The following is a 14,649-nucleotide window of genomic DNA, read 5'->3' as shown; positions in this document are numbered from 1 at the left end:
AAAAGTACTTTTTATGTGTCTGAGACCTCGAGGCTGTTAAAAATAGACTCCCCTTCTATTTCTTTAACATGCTATCACAACAGTTATCTTTATACACCATAGAACTTTGAGTTTCAGCATCAAATCGTTGACAACTTACATCATATTTTCTAGTTAACTATTAAAGCTCTATGGAGTATTCCCAGTTGGCAAATAACTTGCATGACAGCCTATGTAATATATAACATGCATCCTTATTGTGATCTTAACATGTGCAAAAAAACTATGGCAAAAAAAGTGTCAGAACGGAACAAGGAAAAAGCTCTTTATGTAAAGATAGATCTACCACCGCTTTGTACCCTCACTGACTTCAGAACAGCAACCATATTTTGCCCCTCTTATCCATTTCATTAATGGTGCAGAGGCCTTGTTCACATTATTATTTGCCCCAAAGCACCTTTAAAGGCTATAAAGAGTTTACTGTAGCATCCCAGGCTGCTTTTTTTATCTCTCAGACGTCAAATGCAAACATTACACAGCACTGTGCTCAAGATACTCCAAACCCAAAGGCTAGCTAGAAAACAAAAATGAAAGGAATCATCTCAAAGTGTTGCTAATTATGTTAGTGTCTTAACCTTTAGGATTCTCATGACATATCCTGGTGATTATTTTATCATGGACACACTGAACACAAGCTTTTCTCCTCCCTCTTTTTTTAACCTTAACTCAAATCAGAAGAAGACAATTGTTGATAATAGGGGTGTAACGCTACATATCCGTGCCAAACCGCTCCATAAGGCCGTTCGGTTCGATACAGTGCTGTTAGCCGTTAGCTGGTGGCTCTTTAATATTCACATGAGTACTTGTCTATGATTGGCTGAGCAGGGAAGGCGTTTTAATATTCATGAGGAAAGTGGTCTGTGATTGGTGCTTATGTGCATATCATGTGGACGTGACGTCTCACGGCGAGCCAATCACTTGTGACAGACAATAAAGTTTCTATCTATCCATCTATCTATCTATCTATGAATATCAAAGAGCTTCCGTAGCCACAGGAGCTTGTGTCCGAATTGTGCATCATGGCTGCTGCTAGCGACCAACTGGAGCTTGAAGAGCCTCCCCCCTCGCTGTATAATGGCAAGTTTTTGGTTTAATAAACATGCTAAACAAGCATGCAAGGTTTTGTGTTGTTCCATACTGTACCGAAAATGTACCGAACCGTGACCCTAAAACCAACGTATGCACCGAACCATGATTTTTGTGTACCGTTACACCCCTAGTTGATAACTTTCCATCAGAACTTCCTAAGTTTTTTTGTGTCACTCGTTTGAAAAACAAACACTTTTTATTTTAAAAGTCTTCTGGTCCCAGCCGAGTTTTCGATTTACCACACATAAAAGCTCCAAACGCTGTAGAGAGAGAATGAGTGTTTGAAAAGATGTTGCTGGGTTAAATCCAATAAACAGATTAAATTGTTCTCTGGCGTAAACATGTGCACACCCATCACCCTTTCTTTTTTATACTTCAACAAATGACCTTGTGGCTTTAACAACAGTAAGTAGCTAAATGTGTAATCTTACTTTTCAATAAAGTCCCAGTCTCTCTTCCCTTCTGATGAATGACTGCACTTTTCTTTAGCACCCAGGGCAGTGGAGCACAAAAAGCACCCTTACTTGTCCCCAAGGACCTCCTTCATTGAAACACACTCCACACAGCCACTTAAGACCTCCAGAGGAGAAAGGGGAGGAGGCCGTGGGTTGCACCCTATGAAGGTGCTCTTAATATGCGACAGATATTCAAGATTAAGTACTTGACGACACGCTTGACAAAATCCAATTTCCTTCCTCTGCCCCCTTCCCTGTGCAATAGATTTATTGGCAGTGTTTCTGCTACATGGTGAGGAGAGTTGATAATAATTCCGGTGCTACAATACACTGCTGGAATTTTATGCAAAATGATAATCCCATGCCAATGTGAATGAGTAATTTGTCTTCAACACGGTCCACACCAATTTCCCTCATCACTACAGTTATTATGAAAACACCAATTTGTTGAGAATGAGGCTGAAAAGAGGATAATGAAGTCGTTTGCCCATCAAACACACAAGTATGCTGACACACACTGTGCACATTTAATTCACTCCTGTGTGATGCTGTGAACAACACAAAGGCAAAAAACATCATTGTTTATTGTGGCTCCTATAAGATAAAAACCAGCACAATTAGGAAAGTAGGGCTTTATGAAACAACATGTGGGGATCCACTGGGATGGGAGCTTTGATTTCTGGAGGGTGATTTATGGAGCAGGGAGAAAAACAAGCCACAGTCAGGCTGTAAACAAAGCTGCACATTTTGAGGAGAGGACGTCTTGATTGAGGCTGGAAGCTCTGTGGCCTCAGATAGCCTCCGTGTGGTGAGGATGCACTGGCGTCCCTGCACGTCGCCTACACTGACAATAGAACAAGTACACAGGGTGGAGTCCCATGTTTCGGCCACAGCTACGTGGCTTCCCACCTCTGTGTGCTCAAAGCCAGAGAGGCTACATTAGCAGGAGTGAGGGACAATCCCCAGAGCGTCTGACAGCCCTCAGTGTAGCACCCATCAGCCGTGTTCTGCCACTGTTTGTCACTATTTCTGACATCTAGATTGCTTGTGTCGAAATAACCCAGAACATTAAGCCCGGTTATATTTCAGCAAGCAAGCAGCAGCTACAACACCCGGCCAGCACAGAGTGGCGAGCACAGACATGTCAAGTTAAAAAGGGAATGTCACCAAGTTGTAAACACTTCCTGTCAGGAAGGGAGCACTTCCTTAATCCTGGAGCAACCAAGCCATTCCTTATTTTTTTTTCACCAAACAAATGCAGATAGTGGCTCTCTTTCTCAGTCACTGTTCTTATCACAACAGCAGCTAATTTTAACTTTCAAAAGATAAGATGATAACGTTTGACCACGGCTCTCTGTGAGAATCCCTTTGACCCACTTTTCTTTCAGCAGACTCGTGTCTCATTCACAGATTTTAAAGAAATGAGTCTGGAATCCTAGTAGGAAGAAATGGAAGTGTTGGGCTTCCTGGTGGGCACTCAGATCACAGGGCAGAGCCGTTCGCAAGGCGGAAGTCTGGCTGCCTCCTGCAGTGTGACACAAAAACAACAGCCTACACTCACACAGGAGATAAAAAAGGCAAATCAAATCTCTATGATCTCCACAGTCGAATGGATTTGGATGCAAAATAACGATTTGGTTGTGGCTTAAATTTACATACTTTTACCAGAGAAGGGCAAGGCAACTGGTTTTTCAAAAACAGTGTAAAAAAAAGTGAATGTTTCATCTATATTCTCTTTGTGCCTCAGACAGCATGCAAGCTTTAAGCTCAATTTGTTTGCTTTTAATCTGCGTGTGACGATACGCCTGCCCACCAGGACTCCCTGCATCTAGACTCGGTTCTGCGCACACTGTCATTAAACAAAACAGAGCCATGTGTGTGCAGCTCCCCAGCGGCTGGGGTTGCAGCAGTGGTGCGCAGGATAATTGTGACCTGGTGGAATCATGTGACTGATGTTCCGGTGCAGCGATAGAAAAAGCAAATCAAGCAAGAAACACAACCGACTCCGCTGGGACTCCTTAGACTGTGAAGAAAGCTCCCAGACAGAGGAAAAGAAGAAAATGAGCAAACAACGGCTAAAGGCCATAATTTTAACAAGACCTTTAACTTTAAAGCACATGTGCTGGGATGCTTGTATACTAAACCCCAGCAGGAGCAGTTCCTTCAGTAAAAGATGCTGGATTTAAGCACTGTGGTGCAAATATAATCAGACTCCATGATTTATCGATATGAGCTGGAGTTTTTGGAACAGAGCTGCAAAGCAATGACATTCAGGCTGTCTGTGTTTCTTTTACTACAGGATGACTTCATCCTAGCCCAGAGAGGCGGAGTCTAAACATGTAAGGGTAAGTCTCTGTGCTTCTTCCTTCCTCTCAAAGCGCCCTTCCAGGATTCTTCTTCAGGTCACAGGAATTTGGTGCTCTTTTGTCAAAAAGGGGCAACAAAAAGCAGCGAGTATGGAAGATAATCTGCAAAAAGTAAAAGTCTAACCAGCAAATTAGCAGAGTATCACACCTGACTTAGAGCAGGGCTTCTTTTTGAGAATGGATCAGTGACTGAATTTAGTTCAGGAAATGAATACCACTCTTTGACTCATGTGTGAAGAATGGGATGAAGTGGAAATGAGGATTTCACAATCATGTCCGGCTCTTCATGTCAACAATATCACAGGCTAGACTTTACAGATATGAGTCAGGGAAATTATTACAAAGCACTTTCTTCTTTTTACACTGTTTAACTGAAGTGCTGAATGATTTATCCACTTACTGAAGATGTGACTCAACAAATTCATCACGACGGTGTGGATAATTAAGAAAAACAACAGCTGCAAAATCTGAGAAATGAACCACACAGCTGCAGCACCAATCTGCTGATGTTCTCAACCTGGAAATCACATCATCAGAGCTGCAGGAAACGACTTCAGATCATCACATGTAAGGTAACATTAGTGCTGTTAGATTTAATTTCTCTGAGTTTAGGCCTGTCACGATAATCAATGAATCAATTAACCGAACGATAAATAAAAACGTCCCCGGTAAGTTTGCCAGCCTCAATAAACTGACACGTTTGTTTTCCTCCTCTCTTTTGACCAAAGAGGCTGAATGAGAAGATGGCTCACTACGTCTATCTTTCCTTACATTGGGGTGCATAGGTTCTATAGCGGATTTAGCAGATTTATAGCAGAGTGAGCATCTGTCAAAAATGCGATCTTTGGGGTGAAGACGGGGCTGCTCGCGCGTACACACGGAGAGAGCTGAAGTGAGCGTCCTAAGGGGTAAGGAGGAAACACACACTAATATGAGTGATGGCACGAAAGATAGGGTTCTTAAGCCGCCTGCCACAGTCCCAGTGTGGGAATATTTTGTTTTTTATCAGAATGAACGAAGTGTGAGCTCATTAACACCAACAAGCTGATATGTCGCATTTGTTTGAAAATAGTGGCGACGAAGAAGAGGGAGGTGCAGCGGAGCCTTGTTCTTTGACAATCCGCTCTAACTGAGGCTTTTAGTCGGCAAAGTAAATAGAAATAAAAGCGCCAAATGGTGGGCGCTCAAAGACAGCTACATTGCCAAAGAAATGCAGCCCTTCAATACGGTTGAAAGCCAGAAATGTTAAAAATGACTGACAGACAGTACGGATTGACTGGGAAAAAGTACATGTTACAAACAATTCAGGAACTGTATAAACTCCCTTTTATTTAGGCTATAGTTTTTATTGTTTTTTTTTTTTGGTTTTTTTGGAGTTTCGTTTTTTCTTTAGAGACAGGGTCTATGTTTTATTGTTTTTGATTAGTATTAATTATTTTCATTGACATGTATTTTTTTCTAAAAGAGAGTCCATTTCATTTTCATTGTATTTTTTTCTCTTTCTTGTTTGTTAAATTTATTATATCTTTTGTTTTATTTATTTAATTTAAAAGATCCTGACCTTTTAATTACAGTTAAATACTCTTAAGAAATTAAAGTTTCTTGCTTTTGATATGGTGTACTCACTTTATTATCCCATTTATCAAAATTATATCAATGAAAAAATGGGAAAAAAATCAAAATAATATTGACAATAATATCGTTTATCAACAATAATATTTTGAAAAATTATCGTCTAGCAAAATTTGTTATCATGACAGTCCTACCTGAGTTATAGGAGTGTTAAAAAAAGTAAGGAAAGTATGATGTAATCTCCGTCACTATGACAAAACAAAATAAACATGTTTGTGTAAATGTAGACCAATACGGCCACATCCAGTCAAACCTGCAATAACCCAGCCTTTGTCTTATCCAGAAAAGCACTGAACTGCCCACAAAAAGGCGCGCTATGACAAAACATGACGGGCTTTCATGTTTTGTCCATTTTCCATCTCCCCGAAGAAAACCGCTCTCACACACTCAGGTGATATTGACGTTTGTGCTTGACATTTTCTCCTATCACTGGCACAGATGAGAGCGTGAAAGGCCGGTGGGATGTATTTATAAAAGTCCACTGATGTCTGAAGTGCCAAGGTGAAAGGCCGGGGAAGATATTCAGGTTGTGGGGAAATGACTCTGAGCTGAGTTCAGCTGAGCTCTGCGGGTGCTGTAATCTACTGTATGGTTAAACAGGCCTTCTACCCACGCCTGAAGACTGTGAGCCCAGCAGGTGTGCCTGTGAGAATGTAATTCAGCTTTTTCACATACCGCTGTGCCCCATCTGAAGTTTAATCTTATCATTACACACCCAAATAGACCCTGAAGAATGCAAAAGACAAAGGGATGAAATAGTATCTCTTCTCTGGAAGCCCATGGGTCACACCTGTCTTCTTTCTACTGTGGCAACTTCTATCTAACTGGTGTTGACTTACTGTGTAGACTTTTACAGTAATCAAGATGAAACATACGCTTCATATGGTTCAGTCTTTCCTAGTTCCTTCATTGCCCCACAATAGCGTTCTCAATATCCCTATTTTAGGTCATTCTGAAGATCTCGTTGAAACGCTCCGTTTCCAGAATTACCTCCAGTAACCTCGCAACGTCACAGCCCTTTGTGCTCTGATTGGTCAGTTCTATCAGAGGGGCGGAGGGGGTAGAGCCAGGGGGCGGTTTTTGCAGCATGGCAGTATTTACTAAATCGCCACATTGAATGGAGCAGACCGAGCGAGTTTGCTGTTTGCCAAAACTTCACCGTAAGGCATTGATAGCACTAATAAAATGGCAGAGTGTAGGATACGTCCTTTTGTATTGGACCCCAAGTCAGACCCGGATGGTTCTGCAGCTCAGGAGGAAGAAAATCCACTTCGACACAGATCATCTCAGGACGCTTCAGTGTGGTGAGTCAAACCAGTACTGTAACATGTATAGTTTATACATGGAAATATAGGCAGACTTCACCAATAAACTATTTCTATAACAGGGCTCCATCCTGCTCCTTCACTTTTCTCTGTCTGTTTTATCCATCATGCTGAAAGTGTAGTCTAAAGATCGCCTCTACCGTCAGTTCTTCACTATGTTAGCACTCAGTCAAGTTAGCCAGAGCTAGTAGGGAGCTTTGTTTATACTCGGCCCTCGGTGGGTGTATCCCTCGGTGGTGGTTGTGTGGCTAACTGACTTCACAGAGGAGGAGCTGCTTTATCAGATTACTCCAATAAAAAGAAAGGATCCTCGTGTCGTCATGAAGGCCAAAATCTCGAAGCCAAATGTCAATGACCTATTTTCAGAGGCATCAAATCTCGTTCTAGGATATCAGAAAAAATACAAACACTTAATTTTTGAAAATTCAGGAGGTGTAAGGTCTTGTTTTCAACCTTATTGTTTTATATGTAAGTATTAAATCAGGGATCAGCATGATATGTCCCCTTTAATGAAATAATACAAGCCTGCTCTCTTTGCTCAAAGCATCTTTCTTTCTGTGCACAGGCGATGTGTCTGCACTTTTATTCATCCACAATGGCAGAAAACCAAAAGACAGAATCTTTTTTTTTAAAGACTTTTCTCCTTTCAATAAAAAACAGATTCCTTCGACAGCATCTGCCCTAAAAACATCAATTCTTTCCTGACCCGAGGCCATGCTTTCCATCTAAAATCTGTTGACTATTTTTATGAAGTGTTGTAAACGTACGAAAAAACACACACAAAAAAGTTCAAAGACACAACTTCCTGGGAGAAGATAGAGGAGGTTTTTCCACCTCCAGCAAAATCAATTGAGATGCCGAGTAGGGTCGAGTAAAAAGGTGCAATGTGGAGATATAAGAAAATAAGCAGAGGAGAAATCTGAGGATCCAGATGTCTCTGTTGGCTGTCTGAGCCAACTGCATGTTTCTATAGATAGTTATGCAAGCTGGCTGGGAGGATCACTGAGTCAAAGGGTCCCCGAGCCATGGAGGAGGCTGCAGTTAGATTGGAACAGCAGCTTCCCAGGTGCACAGACGGATGATGATGATGATGACGGCCTCCTCTTTGCAAAGATGCTGCAGCCTATCAGCTCTGCGTTACGCTGCTTTTGTTTACACATTTCCGAGTGGTGGCTGTCATCACTTTTCTGTGTCCTTGAAAGAAGTTTGGTTAGTGCTGAGTAGTGCGATGAGCCGGGAGATGAGGCCTTTAATTAGCTGCAAGGCAGGATGATAATTGATCATCTCCCTCAACTCACTCTACCATGAAGGGCTCGGCACTAGTCAAAGAAAAACACATCACAATGCCATGGAAACTACAAGCAGCAATCAGAATAAAGTATGAAGAGTGCAACCACAGGCATTAAGGAAATCTGAATAAACTGACACCTCTAAGATGGTGGTTGTCATGAAAAACAATAAAGATTAAACTTTGCATAAAATATGCTTTTGATCTGAGCCGCTTCATGTTTCCTCTCTGGGAACCTGGCAAATAGAAATGGACTGTGGAAATTCACTTGATGTCGCTATTGGCATTTCAGGCATTAGGAAAGCAGTGATATAATTAGCATTCATGAGTCAAGTAATTAAAACATCAATGTGACCAAGCAGTGCTGCTAAGCCACTTGCGTGCTCTCTGCTCAGGCCCCAGCAGGCAGTGCTCAGTCTGTGCATTAGTTACTGCGATGACCAAGTTTCTGTGAAGCTACTCCGACTCTGAGGATCACGATGACAATCACGTTTGTGTTAGTGTCTGCATTATACACTCTGCTTTTTAATCACTGCCTGGATGTCTCTCTGAGTCTGTGAAAATAAATCCTTGAGAAAAGTAGCCATAAAAACAAACAAGAAGACATAATGTGAACTTGTACACTTTCAACCTTTCAGCGCTGTAGCCTGAAGGGAGAGTGAGTAAAACAAGCAGCAAACAGAGCGTCCTCCCACTGAGACTGTTGTTACAAGTCTTGTCTCTAGAATGGGACGATCACACATTGACTACACTTTTAAAATCACCTGGAGAGTCCTTCTAACAAGGATTTACAAACAATTATCATGGTTAGCCACAGCTGGAAAGGAAATCCTTCTCTTTTGGACCAACAGTAATCCCCAGAAAAGCTTTAACATACATGTGAAACAACGCAGTAGTTAAAGCGGAGCACTGAGTCTCATCTTCAGGGTTCCTTTTGCAAACCATCAATTAATCTTTTATCCAAAATGAAACACACTTGTGTGTGTTACTTAATGTGACAGTTCAGAAACACAATAAACAAGACATGTAATAAAGGCTGCAACTGATTGTATGTTCCTCTTCCTCCTGAGTGTCAGGTGACTTACAGTCAGGCACACAGTGAAAGCACTCAGCTCAGCAGGATTAAAAAAAAAAATACAATACTTCTGATACTTTGCAAAAAAAAATGGCACAAGCTCAAGGTGAAACAGCTATTGATCGCTGTGACTGAAAGTATAAAAGACACCAGCTCCATAAAAGGCTAACATTCATATCACAGTTTAAGAGACCTAAAGTAGTGTCAGTGTTCATTGTTCCCAAGGTTCATCAGAGGCCAAAAATATCCACCCTCAGATTAACACTAACAGTCCTGGAGGATAAAAGCGTAGGCTTAATGCCCAAATCAAAATTATTTTGAAATCAGGAATGTCCCGTTTCTGATCCCAAGTATCTGATCTGGGCTGATTTTCATTTTCTAATGTCTTGTCTGAAATGAACAATCACATTAGCCGTCATTGAGCAAAAACTGCTGATCAAGGCTGATACTCAGTATAACCTGCTGAGTGTGCCTCATGAACCTCATGATGATGATAAAATAATGAAAGAAGGTATGGTTCCTTGATGTATAACCATAGACTTTAAAAAATATGGACAAAGTCTCTGCTAAATCAACCATCCGTTCCTGATAGGACTGGAACAAAATGCTATTCTTGCGATGCGGGGGTGCCAATTCGATTAAAATTGTGATTCTTCAATATTTACAATTTTTGTGATTTTTTGTTTGCTTTTTTTACCACCAGACCATGTGAAAAAGTTAATGATGATGGTAATGTCTACAGACTATACCAAGAGCCGTATTTTTCCAATAAAATGTGCATAACAAGAGCTAGAGAAACATATCAACCACTGCAAGAGTAAAATTGGTAACTTTTTTTCCAATACAGTTTACAAACAAAGACTGAAATTAAGAATTTCAATTTAAAAAAAGAAAAAAAAAAATTCTGATAAAGAATCACGATTTTTATACCGTCAAACAAAAACTCCTGATATCGACTTTCTCTCCCCCCCAGTTCCTGATACAGAGTAAGAAAGCGGATTGTTGGCAGGGGCCATATTAAAAATGACGTGGGCTTTCAGCTTCCTATCTAACAGCTATAGGGCGTCCGTCCAATAAGCTGAGCTTTTGATTGGACAAACAAGTAATCAATATTTTCCAAACCGCTATGTTCAATAAAAAAAATCAACCCACCAACAGTGTGCGCCAATAGGGAAATAAGACTTAAGCCATTTTTGAACCACTTGGTTTCACATCCTGCCTCATTGATTGGTAGTAGTAAATGGAATTAATAAGCTCAAGACGTATTTTTTTAGCTATTAGTTTTTACTATTCATTATTGTAAATGACACAAGAAGGGTGCAGCGCCCTCTTTACCTCTTTGGTGAAGTCTGTCTCTGCAAATCCAAATTTCCGGTCAGGAGTCAGTATCAGCAGATATTAAACATTAAAAAATCTATTCGGTATCTTTGACATCAGGGTGTAGGAGGGGCTGTGCGCTGAGCTGCCACTTGCTCATTTGGAGGTGCTCAGCTGGTTTTAAGGTTTAGGATTCCTTCAGTATTTATTGCCCCTGAAATATACCCAGCCAGCATGTCCACTCCAAATATGTCCTGGAATAAAGCAGTGTCAGGTACAGGTCTGTGTCTTTCTGGCTGTACTTTCTAAGTCTTCAGAGACTGCAAACTAAGCTGCCGCTGCCTGAAGCGCATCTTTTTTTTTCTGTCTTCGCAGACATCACATGATTGATAAATATAATTATAAATGATTGTTAAGCGACTTGAAATGTTCACAGACTTGTTGGCTGGAAATGTTTTAATGTCGTGCCAACATCTTGTGCTTCTAGATGACTGATTAATGTGTGTCTTAAGGGTAAAACATGAGACTAATGTAGGATGATAGAAGAAGACTTGTGTGGCGCTCAGCTGGAAGAAAAGAATCAAATCGTCGAAGCTTCAAGTTCAACAGCAGGTTCTGATTTGACTGACAAAACTCTGCGCTGGGCACAGCTTCGCGGTTTTCCCTCACACTTCTGTCTCCTCCATTAAACCATTTTTATTTAACCTTCAGCACCTGACAGGAAACCTATAAACCCTTCTGCTGTCATATTGCCTAAGCCCACCAGCTGTCAGTACTGATTTAGCACGTCTATAACATCATTTAGACCAGGAGGTGTGAGGTACTTACACCAAACTATACAATCATCCACATGCCTGTTGACGCCATATGAGCCCATGCAGAGAGAACGAAAAGTGAGGAGGAGGAAAGGCAACTGGATTCCTGACAGGGAGGGAATCTGAATAAGCACCAATTAACATGAGACAACTCTAATCTGTTTGATCAGCTTGAACAGCTGCAGTGGTTGGGTGAAAAATTCAGCTTCCCTGCTTGTTTTACTGATAAAACATAGCTGTATGATTGTTGAACCAGAATACCAAAGTCATGAGCGCTCCTGAAAATGAGAGGCTGACAAATATGAACTCAGGAGACAGACCTTCACAAGATTTCAAGACTGTGTAGAGGTCATGAAGGAAATTTCAAGAACTGGGAGCAGAAAGCACTACCAACGCAACACTTCTGTGACAGGTTGCAGACACTGTGCAATATAAATAAAAGAGTTGATCTAAAAGCAACTGTGAGCTGACCACAAGTTACAAGACAGGTGTGAGAGCAAACACAAAAAGGAGGAGGAAGCAAAGGGCAGAAATCAAGATGACAACAAATATTCCACAGCACAGCCGTGATTGGGACGTGACCTGAGGAGGAAGCAGCAGTGGGCAGTGTGTATTTTCACCGAGCTCTGCTTTCTCCTCTGTACATGCAGATCCTAAAACATTCCTCAGGAGGGTCACATACATGGTATGCTCTGTCCGCAACCTCACTGACACTGAATGTCTCGAGTTTCTCCAAATGACCTCTGTGTGTATGAATTCCTAGCAAGCGTGACATGACAGCGTGCTCCAAGGCAAAAACTGGCATGCATTCTGCCAGCCTGCTTCTGTCTGTCTCCACATTCACTGTGTGCTGCTGATGAGTATGCAACAATAGCCAACAACTTGAGACCTGTGCTTAGAAGAACTCAAATTAGAGCCACTCAATCATAAATCCATCCCTGGTTGTTTTACTCCAAGGCTGCAAAAAAAAAAAAAAAAGCATCCTCACATGATTGAGCTTTCTAGTTATAAAGACAAGATTAATGTTCAATCTAGCCACAGGGACTGTGAATAAATCTACATCACAATGTCGTTTGAGAATATGCAGCAGTTTAGGAGGTCACCAGCACTCTACAAGTTCAGTGGAAGCGACACATAGCATGTCATACGTGTTAGATATTGAGCTGCATGTGTCAACACTGCTCCTCCGCAGCACTCCCTGTAGTGCAGGTTAGTTATTAGACGGGGGAGGATGTCGCAACTGTGGACAGCCGTTGTGTGGTTGTGATAACAAGTTCTGCCGGTTGTAACGATTCATTCCTTACAGGAGTAGGTCAAGTGTTTCAAAAACCTGACCATGTCAGATTTAGGGAACAGATAGACACGGTGTTTCTGAGAAAAAAATGCTTTTTGTGAAACTAGCGTCACACACATTTTCAGTACAAAATGTTAACGAGTCTACAAAAGCGTTTCGTCTTCAGGCTGGTGACTTATATTCATCATTTAAGCAAGTTCCATGCCACACGTAGTAGTGTCTGCTCTATATTTAACCACAGACTAAATTCTGGACCAAACTTCACCCACCTTCTCCTTGTTGTCGTTTTCCGAGGGGGGTGAAGTGGGAGATTTAACACTCCCCACAGCAACAGCTTGTGTGACTGTGACACCGCCGCCCGGAGCCGGACTGCTCTTTTCGATTGTTTCCACCTTGATAAGTCGGTGTTTTGGGGACACATACTTGATGTCCGGCGACCCCACAGTGTTCAAGCTGGAGCCATAAGAAATATTTCCACCTGGAGTGTACGGGTCCTCGAAGTCCAGCTCCTTTTGTAGTTTGTAAGCAGCGAGGATGTCCGGCTGAGCGGGGCTGGGGAAGGTGGCCCCGGAGCTGGTTTGTTGGTAGCCAGGCGCACCGGGCACACCGGTGTGACAGTGTCTGTAGTCCGGTTTTGGAGGCGCCGGAGGGGGTGCTTTGGTAGTTTTGAATCCTAGGTGCTCCTTGAACCACTTGGCCATGCTGCCAGTGCATCGCTCTCAAGTCAAATGTAGTTTAGTTCCACCTTTTCCTGCCAGCGGAGCCCGAGTCTGGTCGTCAAAGTGAGATCCTCGGGTCACCCGCGGCCAGCAGACCGGTGTCTGAGCGTGTTGCCAGTCTCGTGCGACTGTGTCGGTCCGCGCGCGTGCTGGAGGGAAGCGCAGCCACGGGCACTTTTTGATCTGCCTCGCCGCAACTCTGTCACTCACCACTCGGCTGCACTCCACGTCAGGTTTCCAGGCTACGCAACATGGGAGCCCTTGTGCAAGAGGAACACACGCCCCCCCACAACCTGCCCTCCCTACCTGAGACATTCACTGCCACCTACCGGACTTCTGAAACTCATCCGACTGTTAAACTACCAGACTGGCTGTCACAGCTGCTCTCTCAGCTAAAATAATTAAAGAAAGAAAGAGCGTAGGTGCTGAGCGTTAACTATTCCCGGTTTCTATTTTAGCTCAGTTATTCACAGAGGAATTAGGCTATGGGTTGATAAGTAGATGAACAAGTAGCTTCAATATTTCTGGGCTGTAAGGTGTGTGGTGATGCCTGACAGGGGCGTGTCGGGGCTTTTTGACTGGGGTGGCCCTACATGATTATGGCCTGAAGTGTGTGAGTACATGTGCACATACTTTACCCTAACTCTGATAACAGTGAATTTGTCAATTCTGTTCAAAATAAATGGAAGATATTATCAAGGTCAACATTAAAATATGTTAAAGGTCTGACCCCCATGCATTGAATTTTGCATTAAAGATCAAAGTCTAGTAAAAAGACTTCACATTATTTCTCTAAAATTCCACATGTCAGGTCAACTCTTCAAAGGTTGTATGCTCATGCATCTGCAATCCATTATATTATGTAAGAGTACAGTACAGCCTTATGTTTCACCAGTTTCTACATTACAAGTCAGTTAGTGGCTTCTTGCTGCTTCACAGCCAGGAAAAGTTATAACTGTAGGTAAGCACCAGCTCAGTAGCTAATTCATTAAATTTGATTCATCTAATCTTGAAAACATTATATAAGTTAATTTCTTATTAACCTTTCGTATCTCTACACCATATTCTGTGAATTTTGGACTGATTTAGTTATACTAAGTTGCTAAAAGTCCTCCTGGTCATTTTTTTCACCATTACCAGTCAAGGGTGAAATGTCCTTTGGCCATCTCAGTGCTTCCATGACCAGATGGCCACTGCAGACTGTTTAAATTGCAAATTGCATCGCAAATCACCAG

General features: G+C 42.1%; 1 protein-coding gene across 4 annotated transcripts in view; it reads right to left on the bottom strand.

Moving 5' to 3' along the window:
- shf (Src homology 2 domain containing F) overlaps positions 1–13,711 on the bottom strand; it is a 104,930-nt gene extending 91,219 nt beyond the window's left edge. The window contains exon 1 of one of the 4 annotated variants that reach the window (XM_074666595.1): positions 12,965–13,711. In XM_074666595.1, coding sequence (XP_074522696.1) covers positions 12,965–13,396 — 432 coding nt within the window. In that variant the 5' untranslated portion in view covers positions 13,397–13,711. The remainder of the gene's footprint in view (positions 1–12,964) is intronic. The other 3 variants (XM_074666594.1, XM_074666596.1, XM_074666593.1) reach the window with 3 other exon arrangements.
- Positions 13,712–14,649: the final 938 nt, after the last annotated feature.

The sequence above is a fragment of the Halichoeres trimaculatus genome, unplaced genomic scaffold (assembly GCF_033239565.1).
Source record: "Halichoeres trimaculatus isolate MK-OKI-2021-1 unplaced genomic scaffold, fHalTri1.1 fHalTri1_scaffold_3, whole genome shotgun sequence".
NCBI lineage: Eukaryota > Metazoa > Chordata > Actinopteri > Labriformes > Labridae > Halichoeres > Halichoeres trimaculatus.
Note: the sequence above shows the minus strand (reverse complement) of the source record. Positions and strands in the feature narration are given on the sequence as shown.